Source organism: Prenolepis imparis, unplaced genomic scaffold (genome assembly GCF_030444845.1).
Source record: "Prenolepis imparis isolate NDT839.2.m4 unplaced genomic scaffold, iyPreImpa1.0 SCAF_5, whole genome shotgun sequence".
Lineage (NCBI taxonomy): Eukaryota > Metazoa > Arthropoda > Insecta > Hymenoptera > Formicidae > Prenolepis > Prenolepis imparis.
Genome location: NW_028141163.1, coordinates 6,993,166 through 7,020,572, shown reverse-complemented (window position 1 = coordinate 7,020,572; position 27,407 = coordinate 6,993,166). Strand labels below are relative to the sequence as shown.

Sequence of the window (27,407 nt, the reverse complement as noted above, 5' to 3'; positions counted from 1 at the left end):
AAGCAGTGGTATCAACGCAGAGTACTGTATAAAGTATTTATCAAAGATAGCCGTTGGCCTAAAGATATGCAAGTTTATCTTTTTGAATAGGCCCTAATTTTGACGAGTTTAAAAGTCAATGGTACCAACGTGCGAATATATTTAACTGTTTGTAACACTGAGAAAAATATTATAACTGAACGTATCAGTTTAAATTTATACTTGTGTCGTAATCGAACGTTAATTTTACGGTGCAATTAGATTGATTGCTTCACAGTAAATATAATAATATCGTAATGTAATAGGTAAATATCATTGTAATTGTATGAGACGTGAGAAAATCCTTTCATATTATTGTGTTTTATGTGAAAATATAAATGTAAGAAACGCTGTATTAAAATCACGCGAATACAATGTGTTGTGAAAAAAAAAAAAAAAAAAAAACGAAAAGAAAAAATGCTTCTATAAACTTTTTAAAGTAATTTTAATCATTTAATATTTAATTATTTAATATTTTTGTTTCTCATTCTTTTTCAGTGAAATCAGCATCGAGAATTGGATTTTGCCTGCAGTGTACGCGGGTCATCTCAAGAATCTGATCTGGGTGAAACCACCGTGGGCTAATCAGATGACTGATGGCGTGCTGACGTTCCTCATCGGCAAGCATAAGGACAGCGGCTTCATAAGGTAGGTGTGATAATTAATCTTCTGATTCGAATTTGCGAATCACTCAATTGAAATATCACTCCTGCCTTTCGTTCTCTCGATTTCGCGATCATTTTTATATTCTAATTATCTAAACATACAATTTTTGTGACTCAAAGTTGTTTCACATTTATTTATTTACATTCCTTTATATTTATTTCCTCGAAGCTGAATATTATCGAGAATAATGCAAATTAAACTTGAACGAATCCGAAATAGATATAGATGACTATATGATGTAGAATAAATATTAGAATATAGATAAAATATTTGAATTTGTATTATATGTGTAAATTCACATTCACAATTCGCAAGATAATTTCATCGATTATTTTTTAGTAAAAGAATATCAAATACTATACATAATTGTCGAGCTATTTTATTATTTCTTTTAAATTGAGCTATTTTAATACTTCCTTAAATGTATAATGAATCATGTTTCACACACACACATTGTTGATATTTCCTTATAAATGAAATTTTCCAGTAGATTAAACATTACAGACTTAATTATCGACAGTACTATTGTGTGTGTGCGGCAAAAAAGCAAAGATAAAATATTATAAGGTTCAATTATCGCGACATTTGCTGCGGCATTCAGCTTCATGAAAGTCATTTCTTACATGGCTAAGAGATGGTACGCAACCGGAGGGTTGACGAGTCGAGAGAACGAACGGGCAGAGAGAAAAAACGAGTAAAATAGCAGAGAAAGGAAGCCGCGGCGATATATACCGCGAGAAACTGGCACTCGTGACTTTAGTGGTCCGTCAGGACCTGAATTATGTGTTTCTCGAAAATTACTGTGGGGATATACATAATATATACATGTCTGTATGCTGTGAGTGAAGCATATGTTTTACATTGCTATAATCTGCTTTAAATTATATTTTTATTGATCTTTATCTTACTATGCTATGCGATATTTTTGATAATTTTGGAGTGTCCGTATTTTACGTTTGATGCTCCTTATAATAATTGATATTTTATATTAACTGATATTGATGAGATATCAATATCTATTTATACATTATGGAACGTAACAGTTTATGTTCAAACTAATAATTATTTGCAATCTTTTTGAAACGATAATCTTACTCTGTGTGTATATATATATATATTCTTTATTCTAATATACACTATTTCGCACTTCTTATACAATATATATTAATTATTTATATTGATATTTATTGATTAATTATATCATGAAGATTTTGTTTCTTGATTTTTTGAATCTTAATTATTTTGACATGAATTATAACATAAATATCACTTTTTCGAAGAAAGATTCGAGTAATATTATTTATATTACTCTATATATATAAGATGAAAGTATTCTCTATTAAATTTAAGCATTCACACTTTTTAATTTCTTAAAACTTATTTAAAATTATAAATATGTATAAACAAAAAATATTAATTTTTCCATTAAATAAAAATAATTTCTCTTTTGGAGAAAATTGCCTAAGAATTTAAATACGGGATCTTTGATTCGGAATCATAGACATATATATATATGAATTTGTTTTTAATAAAATAAGAGAGTCAAGTTTTACTATATCAAGTTTTATTATATCAACTTATGTAAATCTTAACAGTGCATAATTGCGCTTTAATCTGATATAGAGATATATATAGATATATAATTTATTTGTTATTATTTTTGTTATTAATCAATTTTTGCTTATTTAATTAATGTAAATAATTAATGTGAGATTATACATTTTTTTTGTTTATACATATTGAGTAATTTGGGTCAGCATCTTGAAAAAAAGCACATCTGGCCCAAACACTCGTTTCCAAAATTTGCGGAGCAACTGAAAAAAAGTCATAAATTGTATGTCGCGAAAAGAGGTTAATGGGATCTTGTGCGGCAATATAATAACGGGAGTTCGGGGACACAGTGCTTGTAATATCAAATTAATGAGCGCGCCGGCTCGTTATATTGAATTACACTCGCGAAAAAAATTTCTCAATTATTGATAATTGTGCATCGTCATACCGGGCCTAGGACCTTCGGCAATGCGTGCGACACCGTGTCGATAAGATCAGAGATGTGCGATCGCATCGGCTACTTTTTCGTCGAAATTATTCATACGTAATTGCCTGTACCCACGCAGGTGCCTGTTCCGCATCATTCGATTTCCATCGATGTTTGTCCCCCGAAGCTACGTAAAACTTTCTTACCCGTATCCGCGTTGCGTATGCAAGCTGCAAGCTTTCTTCTTTCGATCGCCTAAGATAGAAGGCACGTGATACCGTTAATTGTCGCTAATTGCTGTTAATTTTATCACCCTCGTTGACTTTATGTCCTTAAATTGAAAATTAATTGCTACGATATCGAGCTTTGACATTTTTACATTGCGAATTTATTGAATTAATTTACGAATTTTCAGTATTTTTTAAATAACATAAAAGAGAGATATTGATCATGATATTTTGATAATTACTTGAAAAAGATTTTTGTTCAAATTTGTATGTTTAAAACATGCATTTAATTGTTGTTCAAGTAAATTTTATCTAATACTGAAGTACACTGAGAGAATTTCTCTTAAAATTTACCCTGAAAATCATGCTAAAATTTACGTAAATATACATAAATTTAAGAATCATCACATCTTTATTTATTTATAGATTCATTATTGTGGCATGTTAATGTTGCAATTAAGAGGATAACACGTTCAGATATAAATTAAAAACTTGAAATAAAAATCAATTTATTTATGGTTTATTTTCTAAGCAATCTGCAAAACTTGTATTGATATAATTTAACATGTTATTATCTCAAAATCAAGTTAATGCAGCTTCTTACAGTTAAATGTAGCAAGAAGTTGCATTAACTTGATTTTGAGATAATAACATGCTAAATTATATTAATGCAAGTTTTGCAGATTACTTAGAAAATAAACTATAAGTGAATTGATTTTTATTTCAAGTTTTGAATTTATTTCTGAACATGTTATCCTCTGAATTGCATACATTTTGCATTAACACGCCACAATAATGAATCTATAAATAAGTAAAGATGTTATATAGATCTGATTCTTAAATTTATGTATATTTACGTATATTTTAGCATGTTATTGATTTTCCATACTTTCTACTATACACATATATCATTGCTTAATGCAATATGGAAAGGCGCTTTGCATTAATCATAAACCAAACTATTTTGAGAAACACTATAATCTAATGCCGCCGTCTTCATTCTTACCGATTTTTTTTTCCGCTTACGTCAAAGAGATCTAAGAAGGCCAGTTGTGGCGGATTGCGCGACAATGGACAATGGCGCAATAATCTACAATAGAGATCCGCCTGGAGATTCCATGTTGAATGAATAGGGCCCGTAGGACAATCATCTCGTAAACTCGGCTTCCTTATGGAAGGCTTCCTTCTCATCCACCTCGTGGATTGCTCTTTTTGCTTTGTTTCACGTTTTGTGGCTCTTTGCACAAAGCGGCACTTGAATCGCCTACTTATATGCGAATGTCGAGTAAGAAGGAAATCGTCCAGCTTCTTGTAGAATAGCGTGGCTATGGGTAAAATATTATAGGATTGTGAATATCGCACCCGGTTTATATTTTGTACTGTTTTACTTGCTTATTGTTAGTCTACTTTTTTCTTTTTTTTTGCAAATATCAAAATTATAGATTATAAATATATAATATCTTTAAAATGCACATATAAATGGAAAATATATATAAATTGAAATTTAGTTATCACGCCTAAATTTTAGCTACGATAGCTAATATTTTTTAGCTATAGAATTCTCCATTAAACTATAGCTAAAAAATATTAGTTACCATAGCTAAAATTTAGGCATGATAACTAATTTTCAGGTTGCAATATAGGGACAGCTAAAGTTTAGCTATGATAGCTAATTTTTTTTTCGTGTGGGTATTATCTATTTATTTTATCTACAAATAATTAATCAATAATAACAAAATAAATATTATTGTTTAAGATATTTTTATTGTGTATATTAAAATGGAAGCTTATTCTTAATATAAAACATTAATATATAATACTATGTCAACATTGTAATACGGTTGACATAGTTACAATATTTTTAATATATTGTATTTTACACATTTGTTTTATATCATAATAAAATTTTTACTCCGTAAAAATACAAGAGAAAATATATATCCTTTTGCAATAATACAATAAAATGTATTATATTAATATAAGATACTTAATATATTCTTCTAAAAAAATATATATTAAAAAATCAAAATTATACAGTTTAGCGACATATTCAATTAATATTTTTATATAGTCATTAATATTTTATAAATACGCGGTTCATACTTGACGTTTATCGTCAAATGGAAAACCAATTGCGGATTCGCGACTAACTGATTATTTATTTATATAATATTTGCGGCAATTTGCGTTCACAATGTAATATTAGATAAGATATACAGACGTTAAATTCTATATCCACGTTTTAAAAGTATTAATAATTAAACGAGTCTCGGCACATGTAGGAAAGTATAATGCACGTGCAAATTCCGATATGGATTGGACTTGACTATAAATTAACCAACATTCCACTTGCCGATCTTTTTCGCGGTTGTCTTTTATTCATTTCTTTCTCCATATTAGTTTAACGACCGTCCACCTTTCTCCTCATCAATCCTGTTCGTTTCTATCGTGTCCGTCGGCGCTCGAGCTATAATACTTCCTCGTATCTCAAATAATCTGATTTGATCTCAATGAAAGCAACACCCATCAAACAGGATGTTTTATCTTACAATTAGAGTATGATAGTAATGATATAATATTGCTTCATGATGTACGAACAGAGCATACTAGAATTTCTATTAGAGTTCCTAATAAAATCCTTTTTCTTATTGAGATTTTCTTTTTCTTACTGTTAGTATTATACTTGTGTGCTGCGTGTTAAATTTTTTTTTTTCATGATTGATACACAATTTAATTATATATTACTTTGATTTAGATAATTATATAGATAAAAGCCTCTTCTATATTTTCAACATTTATACTGCAACTACACAGAGAGAATTTTCTCTTAGAATTTACCCTGAAAATCATGGTAATTGTGGGACAATATGGTATGGAAAGAATTTTATGAGAATTTCTCTGATTAATATTTATCACAATAAAAATAATAATACCTATCACAATAAAATATAAAATATGTACTATGCAGTTTAGTAAAATTAATCACACATGTTTTATATATGTTATTGTAATAAACATTATTATCTTTATTGTAATAAATGATAATCAGAGAAATTCTCATAAAATTCTTTCCATACCATATTGTCCCACGATTACCATGATTTTCAAGGTAAATTAATTCTAAAAGAAAATTCTCTCAGTGTACTAATTGTAAGATTGACTGAATATATTTTTATTATCACTATACTTGACAAATATAAATCGTTGCAATTTAGTTAAATAAATCATTTTAAGTCAAAATTGATTTATTTAAAAAAATTGTATAATAATTACTGATATATAGAGCATTGTACGTTGAACATCATTATTTGATTAATTATATCAATATTGCCAATTCTATATATAACAGTTTTTCTTTTCTTCACTTTTATTAAAACGGATTTAAAATTATAAATTAAGAATAAATATTCACTAATCTTTGAATAAGTTAATTTAAGCCATGTAATTCTTAGTGTATATTTAGTGTATAATTCTTAATTGATTATATCCTTAATGATAAAACTGTGTGGTGAAATTGGGGGGGAGGGTTTAGCTAATTCTAGATTATTTAAATTTGAAAAAATGTGGAAATACATTTGTTAGAGAAAATATTCAAACAAATTGCAAAATGATATTGCTATAAATTTCTTCTTTTAAATATTCTTTAGCATTATTTAGAATATGATTGATTTTTGATTACTTCATTATTTGAAGTGATATTTATTATTATCTTACTGCAAGAAAAATATGAATATTTTAATATAGGCAGGTTGTGTGTGCTTTTAAGATCTGGACAAAAAAATTGATTGTATCACAGACTCTCGATTAGTAAGAATCTTTAAGCGTTACGCAAAATAGTTAATTTCAGTGAAGGTTACCTTAGAATTAACATAAATCCTTCGCGTGGAGCAACTCGAAGGCGATGACGTCGCCGATCCGGGCTTGATAACATTACGGCTGATGGAGATTACATTAATCTGCATCTTCACATGCGTTGCATTCGTTGTACAAGGTCACTATATTCCTAAGCAAGCATTAGAGATTGTCCAATCGGTAGCCTTGATTTCCGTTGCACCCAATGGTCGGCTCGATGGTACACTTTTCAGGAAGACGTGATCCAACTGGCATCAGAGTAGGAGGACAGAGTGTGGTTGTACAGTGGGAGAAATCGTAGTGGATGGCGAATGCAATCGTCAGCCATCACGCCTTCTTTTCTGTGAAAGAGTAGGGGCTATTAGAATAACAATAGTGTCACGTTGCAAGAATGGTACCAATGATAGTAAAAGGTCAACGCTATAGGCAAATATAGAATCTTCTTTTATCTTATCATTTTTTGTAGTCTGTATCATCAAATCTTCTTTTTAATCAATTTTTTTGAAGGGTTTTTCAGCTGTATTTTGCTTTTTTCATTTTCAATAATTTTATGTGTATATATTTTATGTATACATATTTCTCTGTATAGCATTATACAATTTTACTTTATCTGTATAAGATTTCTTATTTGTTTTTTTAATAATTATTAAATTGCCAAAAATCCTTTAAAAGTTTTTAAACCGCTTATATAAATCAAATATTATTCGTGCTATTGATATTCTGAAACAAATAGCATTTTAAAAATTTATTCTTTAGTATGTGAGAGGAAAGACGTTTTGGACTCTTTGCATTTTATTTAATAATCTATAAAATTTGTATTGAATTCAAATGTATGATTACACATAATTAAATTTTTACATATATTTATTACGCAAAGATATTTATCTAGCAAAAAATCAAGTGTTGAAAACTGTTTCATTACTAGCACAAAATGACTTTATTAAGATTCGATAGATGAGAATCCCGATTTGTAATTCAAACTGACGAGTATCGTGAGGTAAAATGTAAAATATAATGAGATGTAAGTTTAGAGAGGGCTCGAAGCGACGCGACGACAGGACAGGTCAGGGCCAAGAAGGTTTAACGGCGAAGGGTGGCACAAGTCGCAGGAGCGTGGGTGCCAGCTGACATATCACGATCGTCGTCAGGTTGCTCCACATATATCGGCGGTTCTTAGCTAAAAGAACAAAAAGGGACCGCCGCTCGCGTATAGACCAATTGCGAACGTGGCCGGCGCACGACTCGACTCTAGAAATTAGCATCGACCCCGCGAAGATCGAGTTCTCGATCTCGATCTTCTTATTCTCTTATTCTCTTCGTCCACCTCCACCTCTTTGTCCTTTTCCGTTGCCGATTGATTCGTTAAGGCTATTCCTCTTATGTTAGTAGGTCATTAAATGTACTCTAGGGTAACATTTCTCAATTGCTTTGGCGGCTCGCGAGCCAGTTACGTAAAGTGTAATTAGCGTGGATTAAATGCACTAATTAGTACATTCATTGCTAATTAAATTTATGATTATATGAACTAATACATAATTTTAGATACAACAATATTATCGAAAGAATTTAGATTTCTTTTGTTAAGTTCTGAAGTAAAATTATTTTCTTTTTATTTATATCAATTCTTAAGCGCTTAAACTAATTTAATTAGTTATCTCCCAAACATACTTTATTACAGTATTGCACGCATGTGTATTAAAGTTAGAATAAAAAAAAAAATAAAAATCACGTAAACAGACGTAATGTATTTAAAAAAAATTATATATTTTATTTTTTAATAATTAGTTATATGTTTGAAAACTATTTTATGAACAAGTTGCTTTGTACATGAAAAAGCCAACTGTGAAGAAAAAGTGTGACTATAATTACTGTGATATAAAATAATGATTAGAGCAGGATCAATACAAATTTAGATTATTGGGTCCAGGTAGGCGTTTTACAGTTAATCAAAAAGCTTATAAATTATAATTCCGCAATATATGTATATAGAATAGTGTCGACTCATTACGCTATATCGATAAGTTATGTAGTTCGTTACTACTCGTACCTCTATTTGTCATTTGTGAGTTTAATTATTACGCCACACTTCTCATAGCGCTGAATACAGCCTCCGGAGACTATCTCGTAAATCTTGCAACATTTCTAATCATGCTTTATAAACTACGCATAGAATTCTTGCTAGCGCAATGGAGAAATAAAATTATTTTTGACCTATTTTTGTTCATGCATCGATAATGATTACTGTGTATTTTTTCGTCTCTTTATTTTATCGAAATTTGTTTAGTTGCAATTATTTTCTTTTCATATTCCTTTACATTCTATCAAATTTAACCGTAAATTTTTGTTATATATATCAAATTGATAAAAAATTTTGTATTTAATTACAAATATAAAAAAAATTATTTTTTCTAAAATTATTTTTATGTCATCATCATTAAGGGGGAAATTGATATTTTTTGCAAGCGAGTATTTATAAGATTATAGAGAACTTCGTTCGTTTAAGGAAGGTAATGTCTGTAATGAAGGCATTCACGATGAGTGTATGTACGCGAAGATATGCGAAACGAGCAAAAGGCAGAATGTACATCGCAATCGTACTTGCTTAAAGAATCGCAAAGTTCTTTCAAATTTAAAGCAGATGCCGGCAGTTACCATACGCCTTATGCGAAATTCCTGTATGCATGATGCCGAGTAATTATCTCTAATATGGAAAGTAATGTACAAGAGATGTCTTGGTTATCATTGGTTGTAGCATTGCGCGAGTCTCGGCGAAGAAAGAGAAAATGACATGCTTGCGGGAGCATAATAATGATTATCAAAATATACGGGCAGCTTTTTCTACGGTATACGTACATACTCCTTTTATTATAATGATATTTTTATGCATATAAGGGACATATAAGGAATATTAAAACGTTGTCTTACTAATTATGTTTACTCTTTCAACAAATGATTTATAAAATAAGATGCTTTATCAAGATATTTTAATTTTCGTTAAAGTAGACATTTTTCTTCGTTAAATTTTTTAGCAGTTAAATAAATTTACTTAATTACACTGACTCTTAAATATGAATTAATTATTGGTGGCAAATAGTAACATTAAATTATATGCGCAGTATTGGATATTATTAATCGTTGATTACATATTTGAATAATTATCGTAATTTATAAATGGAAAATTTTGCTATTATAATTTAGCGAAATAATCGAGCACGAATATTGATAAATAAATTTTAATATAATATTCAATAATAATCTTTTTAATTTTGATTAATTTTTTCTACGACATAAACCATATATGAATAAATGAATTATCTTATGTCACAAGTATGCTGTAACTGCAATATAGTGTTCTGCCAAAGGCTATGCAAAACTCGTATTCCTTATATGCATTGCAATGAATTCTTAGTATCGCGTACACGTTCACCCGCTGCGTTTTTAGATTCTCAAATGAAGATAGGTTTGTTGCCCAAAGGCTTGATCTGGATTATGATGATGACGGTGATGGCGATGAGGATCGTGGTCATGATTGATGGAAAGTGCGTGCATCTGTCTCGCGAATGTACGCTGTACTAACTTGTGTACACATTGCTCGGATAATGTCGCGGCTGCATAAGTACGGGATTTATCGTTAAAACACAAGAGATATATACATATATATATATATATATAATGCACCTGACAAGCTTACCACATTGCATATTTTCTTATTTAATGTCTTTCACATATTGATATTAATCTGCAAGACGACGTGCTTATGAAGAACGCGAATCTAGATTGCGAAAACCAATGGCGAGTTAAACCGCAATATACGCGCAAATATATACGTATCATTCTCAAAATTTTGTTTGTTGATATATAACAAGTGAAAATTTAAGACCGTAGTAAATTGAGTATTACGTCAATGTAATATAAATAATAGGCAGAAAACTGTTCCATTTTAGTAGCTATATTTTTATTTATTTTCTCTGTTTAAAAATTAGGTTGATCTGAAAAATTGGTGTGTATTGATAACGCGTAAAAATCGAGAAAAAAATATATAAAGAAAGCTGTGGGAAGTCGTTTACTTGAGGTGATTTGTCATTCATCCACCTCAGCGATATTCAATGAATTATTGTTTTCGCCGTTTATTATAAGATAAATTATTATATGAAATTCTCTATGCAAATGTGTACATGAAACTAATATAATATCATATATTTGTTGACGATATGATATCGTCTACATGAACATGAATCTTCAGATAGGTTTTAACGGATTGTAATAAACATGTATATAAAATTCTTAACCGTTATTAATACGAATATGAGCATTCTCTCATATAGGTTTTATACATCTCGTAAATTCGGGTTTTTTTAAATTTTGTCTACGTAATCTAATAACTCCTAGTTTGAGGTAAAATATGTTCCAGTACGTGTTTTGCCTATTTTAGCAAAAAAACCTTAACAGCGAGATGATGCATTAATCGCGCCGGTGTAAATTTCGCAAGCAACGTATTCCGTATATATATCTTTCGTTTTTTTCTCTGGCGTCGCTGAGTTATTACGCGCGGTGTCGCGTGAAAATTCTGCGCCAGGAGACACAAGTGTAAAAATCGGGAAATGTGAGCCGGTTTACAGCCGGTCTTTCTCTCCCTGGTCGATTCGTCGAGAGAAATAACGTCACGTCGGCAACGGGTTTACTGCCGGATTTTAAGCGTGATCTCTTTGTCACAGCAGCCTTGCAAGGCTGCTGATACCGAGCGGCTCGGCATACCTATGAAGAGAACTGGAACTATTTTAGCCTCAACCGCAAGAAAAATATCTTCCCACTGCACGCATACCGCGAGAGGTAGAACCCGAGAATGCGCGGCATTCGGTGGCATGTGACTTTTATAAACGGAACGAACAACCCTATTTTTGTCCCCGCCATTTTCCCCCCTGGTCATAGAAAAATTATCAAGCTTATTACACCGCGTTACCGTCATTCGCGATCGCGAGTTCAGATTAGACATCGTTCGCGCGTGATATCCGGTTTTGTTTCTATTATTTCATCAATGAGGCGTGATAATATAGCAGTCGCCGTCAGTCGTGACGGAGATTTTCTCTCTGTATATGGACAACACACCGCGATAAACAATCTTTGAATTCCTTCCACCGACCAGTAGATCGAAGAAAAAACTTTTCACTCTGACATTATTATTAGGCGGTTAAAGAAACTGCTATTTACGCCCGGAGTAAAATACCTTCTCGAGACAATCCGCAATATCGTATATCTGCGTGAACAATCACTCGTTAAAGGCTTCGGCGTAGTCACGCCGATGTCAACATCGCGGAAGTGCATAAGGTTAATATCTTTACGAACTTCGCGCGAGTTGCTGGGACGAGCTGGCAGCTTTCTCTCTCTCTTTCCCGCCGAAAAAAATCTTAATCCTGTCACCCGCACGCGCGGTATCGCAAAGCCTACGCTTTTCATCTGATTCAAGACCCTCTATGCTTTGACGTTCATTCTAGATATATGCATCTTTCGTAGGACTGCATCCGCAGCGACGAAATTGCACACAACAGCTGATTATTATCTGACTGACCCTTTAGAATCGGTACGGAGCACCGAACGCGCGTCGTGGTTTTTGATCTCACCGCGATAATTTGTATCCGCAATCCATGACGTGCAAAAAGAGAGAGAAAGAGAGAGGAAAAAAGAGAACAAGGAAGAGAATGCTTTCCTCGCAGTGGCTCTTTTTACTCTCGCGTTCGCGGTATACATCGCGGTGACGAGAGAGAAGTCGCGAGAATCAGCAGCAACCGTCTCTCAGCTGTTGACAAATAGCTCGAGAGACTCCGCTCCGGATCGTTTCTCCTATATATTCATACGTACATGCGTATTCGAATCGCGTTTCCGTGTATACATTCTCTCTCTCTCTCTCTTTCACGCGAGTGAACGAGTGAGAGCGATTTCTTTTTCGCCCTTACATGTTACAAACGCGTGCATAATTGCCGGTGGGTGTCCCGCGCGTGAAGCGCAGCTGCGCTCATGCACATTCAGATGTCCGTCACGCGGGGACGTTCGTGCGTAGGCAGCCGATGCCACGGTGGCGCAAGATAAGATCGGCCCCGAGGCTCGATGATCGTACTTTTGTGGATCGGATCCGATGATATTCAGCGAGCGAGATAAATATGCAATTGTGCTTTCGCAATATATGGCGTTCAGCTTATTTGCGCCCGTATGCGTAACGTCGTTACTCCCCTCTCTCTCTCTCTCTTTCTCTTCCTATTAATCATCTTATTATGTATTAAAGAGTTTTTCTGCAATTATTTCGATGGGATAATATCACGCGATTGCACACACATATGCACACGTTATATAGTACATTCTATATAATCAATTATACTGTATATAATTTTATCACATATATGAATTTTATTATATATATATAATAATTTTTTTAAATAAGATTTTCCTACTCTTGTCGTTTACCAAAATATCTCTCCTACTGCATCTATTTATTAAATAGCTTCTGACACTTCTGTAATAGATAGTATGTATATACATATAATACAGTCTCTTTTTAGTTGTCTTTTTTTGTTTCGCAGCCAAATATTCCGACAACGATATCGCGTTCGATAATGATGACGGTGATATTGCTGTTTTTTTTTCTAACCCGACTAATAAATTTTACGTTACTTCGAATGATTTACGATAACCCTTTCGTTGCGAATGTATTAAGTCGTGCTGTAAATCTTGAATTCTTCCCGGTGCAATATAGATTCTCGGGAGGGGGAAAGCGCAATGTGCGACCTGAATTTCGAAATGAGTCTCGAAAGTGCTCAAGTCTTCCTCAAATTTATGTTTGAAAGTATAATACGAAAATTATATATATAATTTTTATAATAAAACATCTGCAATATTTATCTCTAGAATATATGTATATATACATACAATGTATATTCACACACATATTCTAGAGATAAGTATTGCGCAGATGCATAAAAATTATATACTTATATATAACATATATATAAAAGATAATTGTTTAAATTGCTTTTCTCACCAAAAACCTATTATTAAAAAGTTTTCTTGTATCTAGGAATTCCTTTAAAATTTTAATTAAAAGTAATTGATGAATATTTTTTGAGACTATCTTTAAATACAATACATTCTTACGTGTCCTGCGAAAAAATGGAGAGTGATTTCATTCTTCAGCATTTGCTAGGGCTTCTTTCTCACACGATTTAGTGTAGAGAATATTTTATTTCACCGCAACGAAAGTAAGACAAATGATAATGCATAGCCGATTTATGCGGTTTCATTATTCAACAACCTCATAATTTTAGAAACACGTAATTTTCTGCGACATTAAACCCACACTAGTTCTCAGAGTACGAGATATATCATTCGGACGAATTACTTTTTCTGCTCGTTAACATGGTGTTTCTCAATATACAAATTCGAAATGGAATTTTTAAACAAAAAACAAATTACATGCAAATTAAATATTGCAGTCGGTGAAATTATCTCCGCTTACTCGCGAGTAAATCGTTAAACATACCTTTCTTTTTAATAGCTATTATTAGCTATTATGCTGTTAATAATATATAAATATATATTATATATAAATATATAAATATATATTATTTACGATGATAAATATATTATGTTAAATTATAACAATAATATTGTTTTGTTATTGATATAATAAAATTTGCAATTATATTAAATTAATATATGAATACAGAATATTTTTTTTAAACAGCTAATTTATTTAGAATGTAAACTTTTTAACGCAAAAATTTAATTGAAAGCTGCATTCTATTCTGGTTCATAGTAGCCTTATAAAACTTAACAACCATATCACGATTTGCATTTCTACTGGGAACCTGTTCATAAATACCAATCTTTTGCTCCATACAATTACTCGGCTGCACTAACAATATGCGTGGCACAAAATTAGTTCTAGGCGTGCGCATTTTAAAGTGATCTCTACTTCTGTTTGCAGAATATACGAGCTACTATTAATAATAATTACAGCGCAGCGCTACGTCACTTCGAATGCATGATGCTGCCATTAGCGGCTGACAGCTCAGCTGACGGCTCGCATCTGTGGCTAGTGCATAATTTCCTGTAACTCAAAGCAACGTTTATAATACCTAGGAAAGTGACACCGTACGTCTTCACTATTCTTTCGCGACGGAACTTACACCATCGTGCATTTCGCGGTTAGGAGTTTGTAATTTATGCAAAAAGTTAACGAAGGGGGATCGATGCTACTGTCTCGATGTCGTGATGTCTAATTTAAAGTTTCCTGGAAATGTTAGATAGTTAGATCATGAAGCTCGCACGATATTTAATTGAAAATGAATAATCAGTTCAATTAGCTTCATGTGTATTTTATTAATTTTATTAGATCTGATATATAATCTATAATTTTTATCATAATCATTATCATTGAAGGAAAAAGGAGGATTTTCTCCTGCCTATAATATTATTTTATATATAAATTATTTCGTATTTTATAAGTAAATTTAATTTTATATTTATTTTGTATTTTTTTTCTCTCGGTCTCTATAATTGCATTGAGTACAACGTATTGTAAATATCTTCAAAATAAATAATTTTTGCAAGTAATTGCAAGCATATTAGATAATAATGTTATCTATTTTTAATAATGTTGAATAAGATGACATGAATAATAGGACATGAATATATATTATATAATATAAAAAAGATAAAATATTAATTGTGAAGCAGTTTAATAACTGTTTGATATTGTTTGCCCGAATGATAATTATCATAGAGACGTAAATAGGCTTTAATATTTCAGTAGAGTCGTAATGTCTCGCATTCGCGCGAATGGCACATTAAATTTGCAATATGCGGATATAGCACTCCTCGTGTAACGTGTTACGTAAATAAACTTCATAGTAGCCTACTTGAGAGATTTACGTTCGGCTTCTTTACAACGAGCATGCAAGGACTTTTCTATACTGGCGGTCTCTGTAAAAACTTAATAAACTGTGGGTACGCTCTAGTTCTTTTTTATCAGTGGAAATAGATCACACAGATTACAACAACTACGTTGACTCAATCGTATTCCTTTGTGCATGATTAAAAAAAGTTTAATATTAAAATACAATTCGATTTTTATTTCAAACATAACATTTTTAAAATCAGATGCAATATTTTGTTTTAAAATTGATAAAAAATTTGGAAGATAAATTTATGTATATATTTCCAAACAAAATTTTGCAGCTGATTTAAAAAAATGTTATATACTTGAAAAAGAAAATCAAAGTGTATCATACAAATTCTACGCGCACCATATTATTATGCGTTTGTCATTATGCAGAATATACTTTCCTCGCATTTCAAACAGCTGTACAGAATAAATGAATGCATCCTTGTGAGGAAGCAAGCGATGACACATGGTGTAGAGAGGAAATCTCGTTCATATGCACGTGGGCGAGGCGACAATATACGTCTGTTGAAGTTGGCACGGCAAGACGAATCGGCAAGGCTTTGACAAACAATCCGCTTTATCTCGTAGGCGGAGGCGCGATCGTTGGTTATTCACGTTGACTTGGTCCTATATACCCGCGACTTGCGTACGTATTGCGAGACGAGAGGACGGCACTCTCGAGCAACTAAACGTCCGTAGTAGTTAGCACCAGAACGCTAAACCGTCCGCGACACGAGTATTCGATTAACCTTGTGAACCTTGTGTTTCCCGAGAATAAATTATTCTTTGCTTACCGATTGCGCGCCATTCTGTGCCATTCCTCTTCTTCGTACTATAGTAGTACATGGTAAATTTGTCATTGTCATTGTACTATCAGCGAGCGTTAAATTAAATCATGTCGGGGAGAGAACAGATAACTCTCTTTTATTATTCTCGTATTCTTTAAGAATAATTTCAAATGGACTATTCTTGTTTAGATGATTCCCTAAGGATATGATCTTAACAAACTGTTTTCTGTATGAGAATAAAAAAAATGAAGTTACTATTACAGTAACAAAAATAAAAATATGATTTCTCTTTTTTTTTCTTGTCGGATAAATCGTATAATTGTTTGAATACGGAATACGGGATATATTTCTTGAGCACATTAGCTTTTTCGTCGTATTAGAAGACGCGATTTTTTCACTCTCGGACTACCGCATCGAGATGTGATTATATAATCGAGCAAAAGAGATCTCCTGTATGATTCTCGGACGGTGACGAATCGATTATGGCCTTTCAAAGAGCGCCTGGTATTTATCGCGGTGCCTCTCGAACACGCGACGGCCTGGTCAGCATGGCGTGCAATTAATTAAAGAAAATTCGCGGTAATTGATCGTCATTCCGCTCTGCCGCCCGAGTTTCTCTAAGCATATAATACTACCCGCTTTAAGATTCCAAGAAGGCGCGATAGTGCACGAGCACTCCGTGAATCATCAATTAAATATGCGCAACTGTATCTAGTGGACGTAAATTGATCATCATTATGCTACAAGTTGCTGTTTCGGAAATGGTCAATGTTGCCGATGCCAAACATTAAATTTCGAATTTAATGTTCGGCATCAGCAACATTGACCATTTCCGAACAGTTGCACATTTATAATATATAATTGTATAATTTTTTAATATGATTTTAGTCAAAATTATCTGGAAGAATATACAAATGTGTTTCTACAGAAACATGATTGTTTGCTATTTCGCGTAAAGTTTATCGCGTAAATCGTGATTAAATTACATATGCAATTAAACTCTTTAAGTGTGTGAAATTCAATATTGCTTTTACTATACGAAACTGTATTAACTATATTAATAAGAATTAAATTAATAAATATTTTATCAATTAGAGACATACATTGGCAAAGCTCAATTTAAGAATAATACAGTCGCAATAATATAATATATTTGACTTCAAATAATTCAAATTTATTAATTGAACTATTAGATAATATGATCTGCTTAGAGAAGTTCTTTTTATCTCTTTTTTTTCTCTTCTGAAAATTTATTTGTAATTTGCGCAACATATCGAACTAATTATAGGTATCAAGTACGCTTAGAATGCAACATAATAAAACTGAAAGATCACCAATTATAATGGCATTCGGCGCATTTTTATTTCGACATATGTGAGAAAACTTAGAATTCCAGGGGTATAATTAGTTGCTTAGGATGTTCGAAGTCGTCTTTATGTCTCTACAGAAGAAAGAGTCATGATGATAATTAATTCTTTTTTGAGTCTTCGAGCCGATATAGGTACCACCTGTCGGTTATTCTCGCCATACAGGCGAACCGGTGGCAAGCAGAAAACATTGCGATAAGACTGACATGCTAAATACAGCTGAGCCGTTCATAAAGCTTGTTTTAAGAAATCATTAGAGATAAAACTAAAAAAAAAGACTATGTTCTTTTATTATTTTTTTTTACTTACTATCATGTCTGATTGCAATCAATTATGCATATATTCTTATACCATTGCTAGTTGTCAAGTAATTGCAAGAATTTAAACATTTTTTCCATTTTTTTACGCAACCCTGTTATACTGTTAAACATACATGGGCACACCGCATCTCCACGCAGTCAACTTATTGTTACAGAGAGAGAATTTTCTCTTAGAATTTATCCTGAAAATCACTGTAATCGTGGGACAATATGGTATGGAAAGAATTTTATGAGAATTTCTTTGATTAATATATTTATCATAATAAAAATAATATCTTTTTCACAATAAAATATAAAACATGTTTGATTAATTTTACTAAACTGTGCATAGTAAAATTAATCAAACATATTTTATATTTTATATTGTAATAGATGTTATTATTTTTATTGTGATAAATATTAATCAAAGAAATTATCATAAAATTCTTTCCATACCATATTGTCCCACGATTATCATGATTTTCAGGGTAAATTCTAAGAGAAAATTCTCTCTCTGTAACAATAAGTTGACTGCATGGAGATGCGGTGTGCCCATGTATGTTTAACTGTATTAATTTTTATAATGCAAATATTTGAATGTGTCTATAAATTAATTGGATATATACATATGTTAGTAACAATGTGATATTTATTTAATATGTTTCTATCATCATTTTTATCATGCATTTATGAGGGTAACTATCCTCATTACAAATCATTTAAGTGATTTTGTTTAATATATACATATAGTACACAGTTTTAATATAATGTAACAATTAATTTAATAATAGTTATATATATCATTTAATGTGATACACAGTTTGCCTATAAAATATAAAAAGGATATCGCTGTCACGTATACGTGCGATATTATGAGAATCATACATAAGCGTGACACATGCGAACCAATTAATTGCACGCACAAAGAGAAAAAGCATGCGACATACATGGGTGATCCGCAAAAATAATTTTCTACGTTTTATAATTTTGAAATTATATTTATTTAATTTTTTTTTTTTAATCTGTACTTATATTGCGCGTTTAATTTCGGAAGAAAAAACCGATGTAGGACAATTTATCGAATCGAGGTTCGTACTAAATAGAAAGCTATTTATTATTGGAAACAAACGGTTGCGCTTACTCGTCGACAATGGTTGTAAGTGCGCTTCCAATGGCTATCGGAGACAATGCTCGTCGTCGACTTTTAAAATGTCAAAAGGATGAGCAATGCATAATTTATTATGTTCGGCTTCAAGCCGCAGTTTCTGCACGATATTTGAGACAATCCTTGCTTTTAGGAATCGATAAATCAACTGAAGTAGTTAAACTTTGACAGTAAGCATGTTTGTTCAGAATTTTTTTCGTAAAAGAAATAAATAAATAAGTTAAATTATTAAGCCTTAACGTTAATGTCATAGTCTGCTTTGATTATCGTAAGAGAAATTCACGTATCATTTGCCAACTTCTTTAAAAATAATTTAAATAGTTTAATGTATATACATATATATAATTTTAATTTTACGTATATTATTTTATGTATATACATATAATTCTATTTTTAATTTTTAATTCTATTGTATACATGCATTGAATATAAATTTAGGATAAAAATTTCTATTTTTCATACAAGTATCGCTATAAAATTTACTGAAAGTAACGCGAATATTACTCAGCAGGATGAAAAAATATCAAAATTATAGTAATAATAAAAGTTATTCTCTTGTCTAAATTGCAAATTAATTAAGAAGGTCATAATTACACGGAAAAAAGGATGTTTCAATTATCTTATTTTTAAGAATTCTACTGCGTATGTTCTTTAATCACAATTAACTGATTGCGAAGCTAATTAAAACCGAAGATCGTAGCTACGAAGTGCAGAAAGAAAGGTTCGTAGCGCGATAAAAAAAGAGGCAAAAGTGGATGAAACGCTTAGTCAGAGGAACCCTGCAATTAAATATCTCGATTAGACGTTTTCGTCTGCCAATTATCTTCGAGATTGTCCGGAGAGATGAAGCATTCATCATTCTTATTAATGAAAGCAGATCGTGTTTCACATAACTAAAAGTGATGTAGCTGTTTGTTCGACATCTGTTTACACGTTAGATATTCTTTGAAAAGTATTTTGAATGATACATCTCTCTCAATTAACAGATAATTAAATAAATACTATTTATCTTTCGTATTCTTCTCTACATTTGCATGTATACTTCTTTATAATTAAAAAGAAAAGAACACACTATGCTTTTTATTCAATTAAAGATTTCTGCATGCAAAACAGAGATTAAGTTTTTATTAATATATATTTTTATTTTGTTTATAAAAATTAAAAAAAAATATTTTTTGAAATATATTTGCTATATTAAAAATCGTAAATATTTTCTTTTCAAAAGTAACAGATAAAAGATATAAAAGTATTTTAATTATACTTGATTACAATATTCGATAATTTGAAAGATTTATTGCCTATGGTTATGTGTATAAAATGAAATAACACAAATTAAATTTCAAAATTTATCTAAGAATACTGAATATAGTGAAATTAATATTAGCTACTTGTTACTAGCAACAGTATGATGTACCGATATTATCCGTGATACTGTGTAGAGTCATTATTCGATCTGTAACTTGCAAAATAGGAGGAATCGCACGGTTAGTAATCAAAGAAATCTATTTTTCCGCTAAACTGAGATGAATAGGAATAGTAGGATGCGCGCAAGGAAACGATATTTTTTGAGAATCTCGACAATCATCGCGGTCGTTAAACAGATTGTACGGCCCATGAGAAAGGAGAAAAAAAGAAACGGTACACAGTTGTGTTACCTTACAAAACAAAGGGACTAACTTACATACCCAAGTGTTCTGGCCTCTAATTAAACGATAAACGGCGTAGTATTGCTGACCGGAAGTGTCGTGAATCCGGTGAATGCGACGGCACAATGGCATTGACCAGATAGATCCTCTGCCGCGCGACCGACGTTTGCATTCTTTTATTTTCCTGTGCACCGGATACGGCTGGTATCGACTAGTAGAATCCATCGTATATCGGAATTTTATGGCTTCCTTCCATTTTTAGGTTATTCCCCAACGCCTTTCTTCCTTTCTGATTCTCAATCTTTTCTCAACGGGCGTGCCATCATATTAGGCTGATTTTTACCCAAAATAATATATTTTTTAATATAAAATTATTGCAAGATTATTTCCGTGTATTCTCTGTGTATTCTTTTTGCTCTTTTTTTTTCTTTAATTCTTTTCTAAAATTTCACGTAAAAAACATTCTGTCTTGTTGATTATTTTACAATATATTTACATATTTATATTGGAATAAGATTCATTTTGCAAAATGTAGAGTTTTAACGATATTCATATATTATAATCATCTTCCATATATTATTAATATAATTATACATAATCACTATGTAGTATAATATTTATTACATAAAGTATGATAGTTATCGCAGTAATAGAATATGTTATCCGCGTTAATGTATATATAATATATACATCAGGTAATATCTGGATGTGCATCTAATAAAACAATAATTACGATAATGATAATGAAGAATATAACCCATTTAATTTATAATTCCTCTATATCTTTTGAATATATAAAAAATTCCCAATTTGCGTATCATCTTTTTTTCGTGTTACTTTATCGGCCCCGATGAATTTTATGATGCACGATATACGCGGCATCGTTGATCGTATTTCCAACACCCGTCCTTCTTCCAGCTATGTCGCGTCGTTAACCAGCATGATAGCACTGTCGACAAAATGAATCTGGTATGAGATCGTCGCAGGTAGTAGCTGTCTAGATTCATTATCATATGAGTATAAGATACGAGATTAATTACGATGATACAATTTTTTCCGTCCGTCCTCATCGTGATCCACCGGTCACCTTTTCGCGTCCTATTCATTGTCTACACAAGCTGGAACGACGTATCGAGATCGAGCGAACTGTCGCTCGTTGTCTCGGTCCGATGTCTGTGGTCGCGGCGTCGACGACGATAAGACACAGAGAGATCTCAGATTATGATGTCCTTTACTTCGCACACCTGCCCCTGACAGGTCTCTATTTTCTGATATATCGGATGATCATATCGACATCGACGCGCCGATCGTTAAACACTATGTCGAAACTGATAAAGGAGATAAAAATTCAACCGCTGGCGAATTTTGAAGCGCGACTAAGGAGAAGCCTAATATTATGCACAATATACGATTATTTTATTAAACTAGTGAATAGGTCTGCGTTTTCTCCCCTCCCTCTTTCCTTTTTTCTTTCTTCAGAATACATCTTTTGCCTACGAGTCCACCAATTATATCAGCTATTGTCAAAAAGATGCAAAAACTTGAAAAGAAATTAGATGATTAGAAAAAAGATACATGTTCTTAAATATCATTATCTGAAACTTATATACATCGCTTTCTCGTTCGTATAACTGTACGAAAGATTTGCCCATCGAAATAATTTTTTAGAAAAATCTGATTTTTACACAGAGAGAATTTTCTCTTAGAATTTACTCCGAAAATCTCATAGTAATCGTGGGATAATATGATATGGAAAGAATTTTATGAGAATTTCTCTGATTAATATTTATCACAATAAAAATAATATCTATCACAATATAAATATCTTAAATATCATTATCTGAAACTTATATACATCGCTTTCTCGTTCGTATAACTGTACGAAAGATTTGCCCATCGAAATAATTTTTTAGAAAAATCTGATTTTTACACAGAGAGAATTTTCTCTTAGAATTTACTCCGAAAATCTCATAGTAATCGTGGGATAATATGATATGGAAAGAATTTTATGAGAATTTCTCTGATTAATATTTATCACAATAAAAATAATATCTATCACAATATAAAATATGTTTGATTAATTTTACTATGCAGTTTAGTAAAATTAATCAAACATGTTTTACATTTTCAAGATTTGACTTTTGGTTTGATTTTTCAAAATATAGACACAAAATGTTCTCATTTTACAATCATATAGTTTTGTAAATTCTTTGTCAGGCAATTCTTTTTTATCTTCCTTTTATTAGATTAATTAATAAAGATATAATCAATCGATTTTTCTTATTCTAGATATTTAAATGTCTATATAACATTGCACAATTAAAAGTACATTAAATAAAGAGTATTACTCAAAGGATGCAGTAAAATATAAGATTACGATGCAATTTCTTGAAAATATAGGATAATAAATAGTCGTATGGCTGCGCATTTAATGGAATATTATAAAATTACGATATATTTATGTCGATAGTGTTTTATATAGCTATATTATAGCGTATTTTAATGACATATAGATAACGTACTAAAATGTGCGTTGCTGAGGAAATTTGCACTTTTGAAAATATAATATTGCAAATTTTAAGCATCGTAGAATCATTCTAATTAATCAAACGGCGTACTCTCATCGCGTTAAATACAAAAAAAATATTTTGTCGTGTGTTTTATGGTATAAAGTATAAAAAATTCAATGTCGTGTTTTATCAGATCCGGAGATAAAATTTTAACGTTTAAATTAAACAATTTAACTTCGTTAATTACTTCGGTTGTTATTGTAAAACACAACGTGTACATACGTCAATAGCCATAGTCGATCGTTGTAAATCGAAGGAAAGAACTTACGGGGGGAAGTATAATGCAGGGACGGAAAGTGCTCCGGAAAATGGCAATCTATCTAGCCAGTGGCTCTATAAATATTCTTTAATGGATTTCCTACAGTCTCTAGATTGGGATGTTCCACGATTGCTAGCCCTAAACGCCGATGTTAAAGCGGCGTCGTTAGTGTCGTTACGCGCTCGGAAACTTCGGTCGGCGGACGCGCGCTATTAGAGGCCCGGCGTACCGCACACACCGTTTTATTACGCAGTAAATGCAGGTATATAAGCCGCGATTTTTAAATTCACTTATGCCGCAGAGAGTGGCTATGCCGCGGAATTAAAACACGAGCTTTATTGCGCCTGACCAGTTTTCTGTCTCGCTTAGTATCTTCGACTTTTCGCTTCAGGGCGAAAAGTATAGGAGGTTGTGCGGCCAAAAGAAAAAAAATAATGAAAGAGAAAAAATGCAACTGTTTTGTTGTGCAAAAGAGAGAGACGCCCAATTATCAAATAATATTTATATAAAAATAGAATACAACGATTTATCAAGATTGCATAATTTCTAATTAGAATAAATAAATTAGATGTTAGAATAAATTCAGTGGAAGGTTGACTTCCATATATGTAATTATTAAAAGATTGATCATTAATTTGTCCGAGATCATTGTTCTTTTTAGGAGGGAAAAGCCTTCAAATGATTGAAAAAACAGTTGGTAGCAGTAATAGATAGCAGATATACAATACAGAGAAACTTTTTTCAAATATATCCGTCGATCTCTCAGGGATATGCTAATTTTACGAATATGCGGTTGAACATATTTATGCATTCGTCAAAAAAGTTGTTGATACATGTTGCAAGCTTTTTGCACGAGGCGCGCAACGGCTAAATCGTTAATAATGCATGCGTTTCATCAACGCGTTGTATATATATCCACAGCTACTTTCTAAACATTTGCCATAAACTTCATTTTAATAGGCACGTTGATTTAATTTGCACGAAGGTGCGACGAGTGGTATGACCCAGCCGGCCCCGCGTGTTCCATTTACACGACGGTTTACGAAATCGTCCGTGCGTGTGCGAAAGACACACAACAACATCACGCCGACGATATTAATCGTCGCGAGCTTAGAAGCTCGTGGGACGCGCGCCTATATTTACGAACGACCGCGTGTAAATGCGTTTTACACGACGCATAATTTGAAACCGCGCGCGCGATCTCTTTATTTACCTCTATGCGGCCTGTCTCTTCATACGGGGCAACAATGGGGACCCCGACGAGAGAACAATAGCGCGTACGAGAGACACCGCGCGCGTTACGTAAGACATCGCCGTGAATTTTGCAATCGGTGTTACGTACGAGAGAGAGACTTGTGGGTGGAGTCGCGGTTGTAATAGAGAGACGTGTTTGTCTGCTTCATGAGAAAATGGCAGATTCGTATCGCGGGAGAATAACGTGCATCTCGTGGCTGGGCGGTTTTCTTCGCGTTCATTATTCTTAGTCCGGGCTGCGAGAGATTATTTTATCGTCCTCGCGAAAGGGTTTACGTTATAAGAAGGCTTTGCGGAAATATATGATTTTCTTGCTAAAGCGATTCGTTTCTCGATGCTTAACATCAATAATCATTTAACAATTTTTGTTTAGAGAATATAGACAATTTAATCTAATTTTATAAATATAAAATCAGGTATGAAAAGGGTTGATATAAGAGCTAGATATCAAACGCAACAAACTTGTTTTTAAATTACTCTCTAATTATTTTATTTTAAATAATTAGAGAGGAATTTAAAAACAAGTTTGTTGCACCATATAGATATCTGCGTCTAGCTCTTATTAGCCCTTTCATACCTGATTTTGTATTTATATGTATATCAGAGCTTTTTTAATTTTTATTAATCATTTTGTTTAATGAAATTGATAAATTAGGAAATGTATAGGCGACATATAATTATTTTCAGTTTGCGCTTATTTTTTGTATGCTTAAAATTATTTTCGTGAGTCTAGAAATGTACAGCACTCGTTATCTGGATATTTATAAATTTTTTTTTATCCCGTTGACGAAGCAGATATTAATTATCGGATATCGCAATCATGCAAGACAAAATTACCGCGAAGCGCATCTGTTCGATCAAACTTTATGGCGATGCTAGATCGTACAATCCAAGTTTTAATCCCGCATCACATGTAGGTAAATACCGGTGATCTTCATCGAGATCCGCAGCAATTATCACGCTGCAAGGAAGGGTAGTAATACGGGAACGTAACATTGATGGAAACAACAGGAAATCGTATATAAAATGAGGTTCGTGCACGGTTGCGAAATTCTTAGTGTAGGCAACTAAATGATACGCTTGTTGTTATGCAGATAACTCGAGCCAGAAATGGAATAGTCCCTCGCGAGTAGGTTTAATGCAAGGAGCTTTATTATATATATTCTGACCTTTTTTCCCCCCTCATCTGTAGCCTTACGTAAAAATGTTCAATTATGAAAATGGCGTCGTGTATATAGAGGATAATTATATACCGGCGTTCACGGCGGTGGAGGTGTTATCATTCAGAGGACAGTGCAGGAAGATAAAACATGAGGAAACATTAATGATCGTTGAATTTTTAATGCGCCGTTAAAAGGATATACGACTTAATGGCGACAATCGTGCTGGGCGTCCCCCCGATAACGTTTCTTTTGCAATTAATTGTAGCGCTATCCGTTAAATGCAAACCGCGGTGTAAGAATAAAATAACGTAATTATCTGAAAAAAGTTGATTAATGGGTTTACGAAAAAAAAAGAATCAGAAATGGGCGGATCACATATCCGATTGCAAATATCCGCTGCTACCGTATTTATTAAGGCATCATTATTTTCTTTGCACCCTGAGGAATCATTTATTTTATGAAACTCGCGTTGGAAGCGGCCAATATTCTTTCCCATTCGGTTCTCTATCTCTAATCTTAATCATCGATATTCCTATCGAAAGATGGAAGAGCTCATACTTTAATTGATTTTTCATGGTTTACGAAACTATGAGGCTACGAACAGAATTCAATTAATTTCGTAAACGCGTACTTAAACTTCCGGCTAATCAGCGTAATTGTTTCGGTACACAATCGATAAATCGCCACCTATGAAAAATCCCTGCCTCCCGAAGAAGTGATGACTGATAACTCTTTTACGCGCATCTCTCAAAGGAATTCAATCTCGTTTTTTGCGTGTTGTTGATCTTGTGTTCTTATATCGCGTACAGGTTTTTCGCTGTGCAACGCGATGCCGAATGTCGGTCGGATGAGTACACTGTGTATATCCGGTCGGTTGCTATCGGTTGCTCGTCGCGTTTTTTTGCCGGTCGGACCAGTCAGTAGCTGAGGTAAAACGTTAATCCGCAAACTCGTTTCGCGATGGGCACACCTTCGGTTTGCACGTATAGAACCGATTAAAGTAATTATAGGTGATAAAACGATATCACCATTTTTATAAGATCAATAATTATGCTTTAATAATTAGTTGATGACTCTGTATGTGTGTATCTGCTCTGATAAATAGTTATCATTTCTAATATCAATGTATAAAATGACATATTTAGAAGTATAATTTCACAACTTGGAATAACGTCTACTGTGATCATTATAATTACGAAGTAATTATGATATAATATGAC

At 32.4% G+C, this 27,407-nt stretch overlaps 2 protein-coding genes across 3 annotated transcripts in view; one reads left to right on the top strand and one right to left on the bottom strand.

Moving 5' to 3' along the window:
- The first annotated feature begins 514 nt into the window (after window positions 1-514).
- Window positions 515-27,407, top strand: part of Mesr6 (misexpression suppressor of ras 6) — a 660,805-nt gene continuing 633,912 nt past the window's right edge. Inside the window, exon 1 of the mRNA XM_083039192.1 lies at window positions 515-666. Coding sequence (XP_082895318.1) covers window positions 608-666 — 59 coding nt within the window. The 5' untranslated portion in view covers window positions 515-607. The remainder of the gene's footprint in view (window positions 667-27,407) is intronic.
- Window positions 2,505-27,407, bottom strand: part of LOC145936213 (uncharacterized) — a 35,896-nt gene continuing 10,993 nt past the window's right edge. The window contains exons 1-4 of one of the 2 annotated variants that reach the window (XM_083038170.1): window positions 14,868-14,895; window positions 6,747-7,082; window positions 3,896-4,214; window positions 2,505-2,917 (exon numbers count right to left, since the gene is read on the bottom strand). In XM_083038170.1, coding sequence (XP_082894296.1) covers window positions 2,770-2,917; window positions 3,896-4,080 — 333 coding nt within the window. In that variant the 5' untranslated portion in view covers window positions 4,081-4,214; window positions 6,747-7,082; window positions 14,868-14,895 and the 3' untranslated portion in view covers window positions 2,505-2,769. Of the gene's footprint in view, window positions 2,918-3,895; window positions 4,215-6,746; window positions 7,083-14,867; window positions 14,896-27,407 lie in introns of those variants that run through there. The other variant, XM_083038169.1, reaches the window with a different exon arrangement.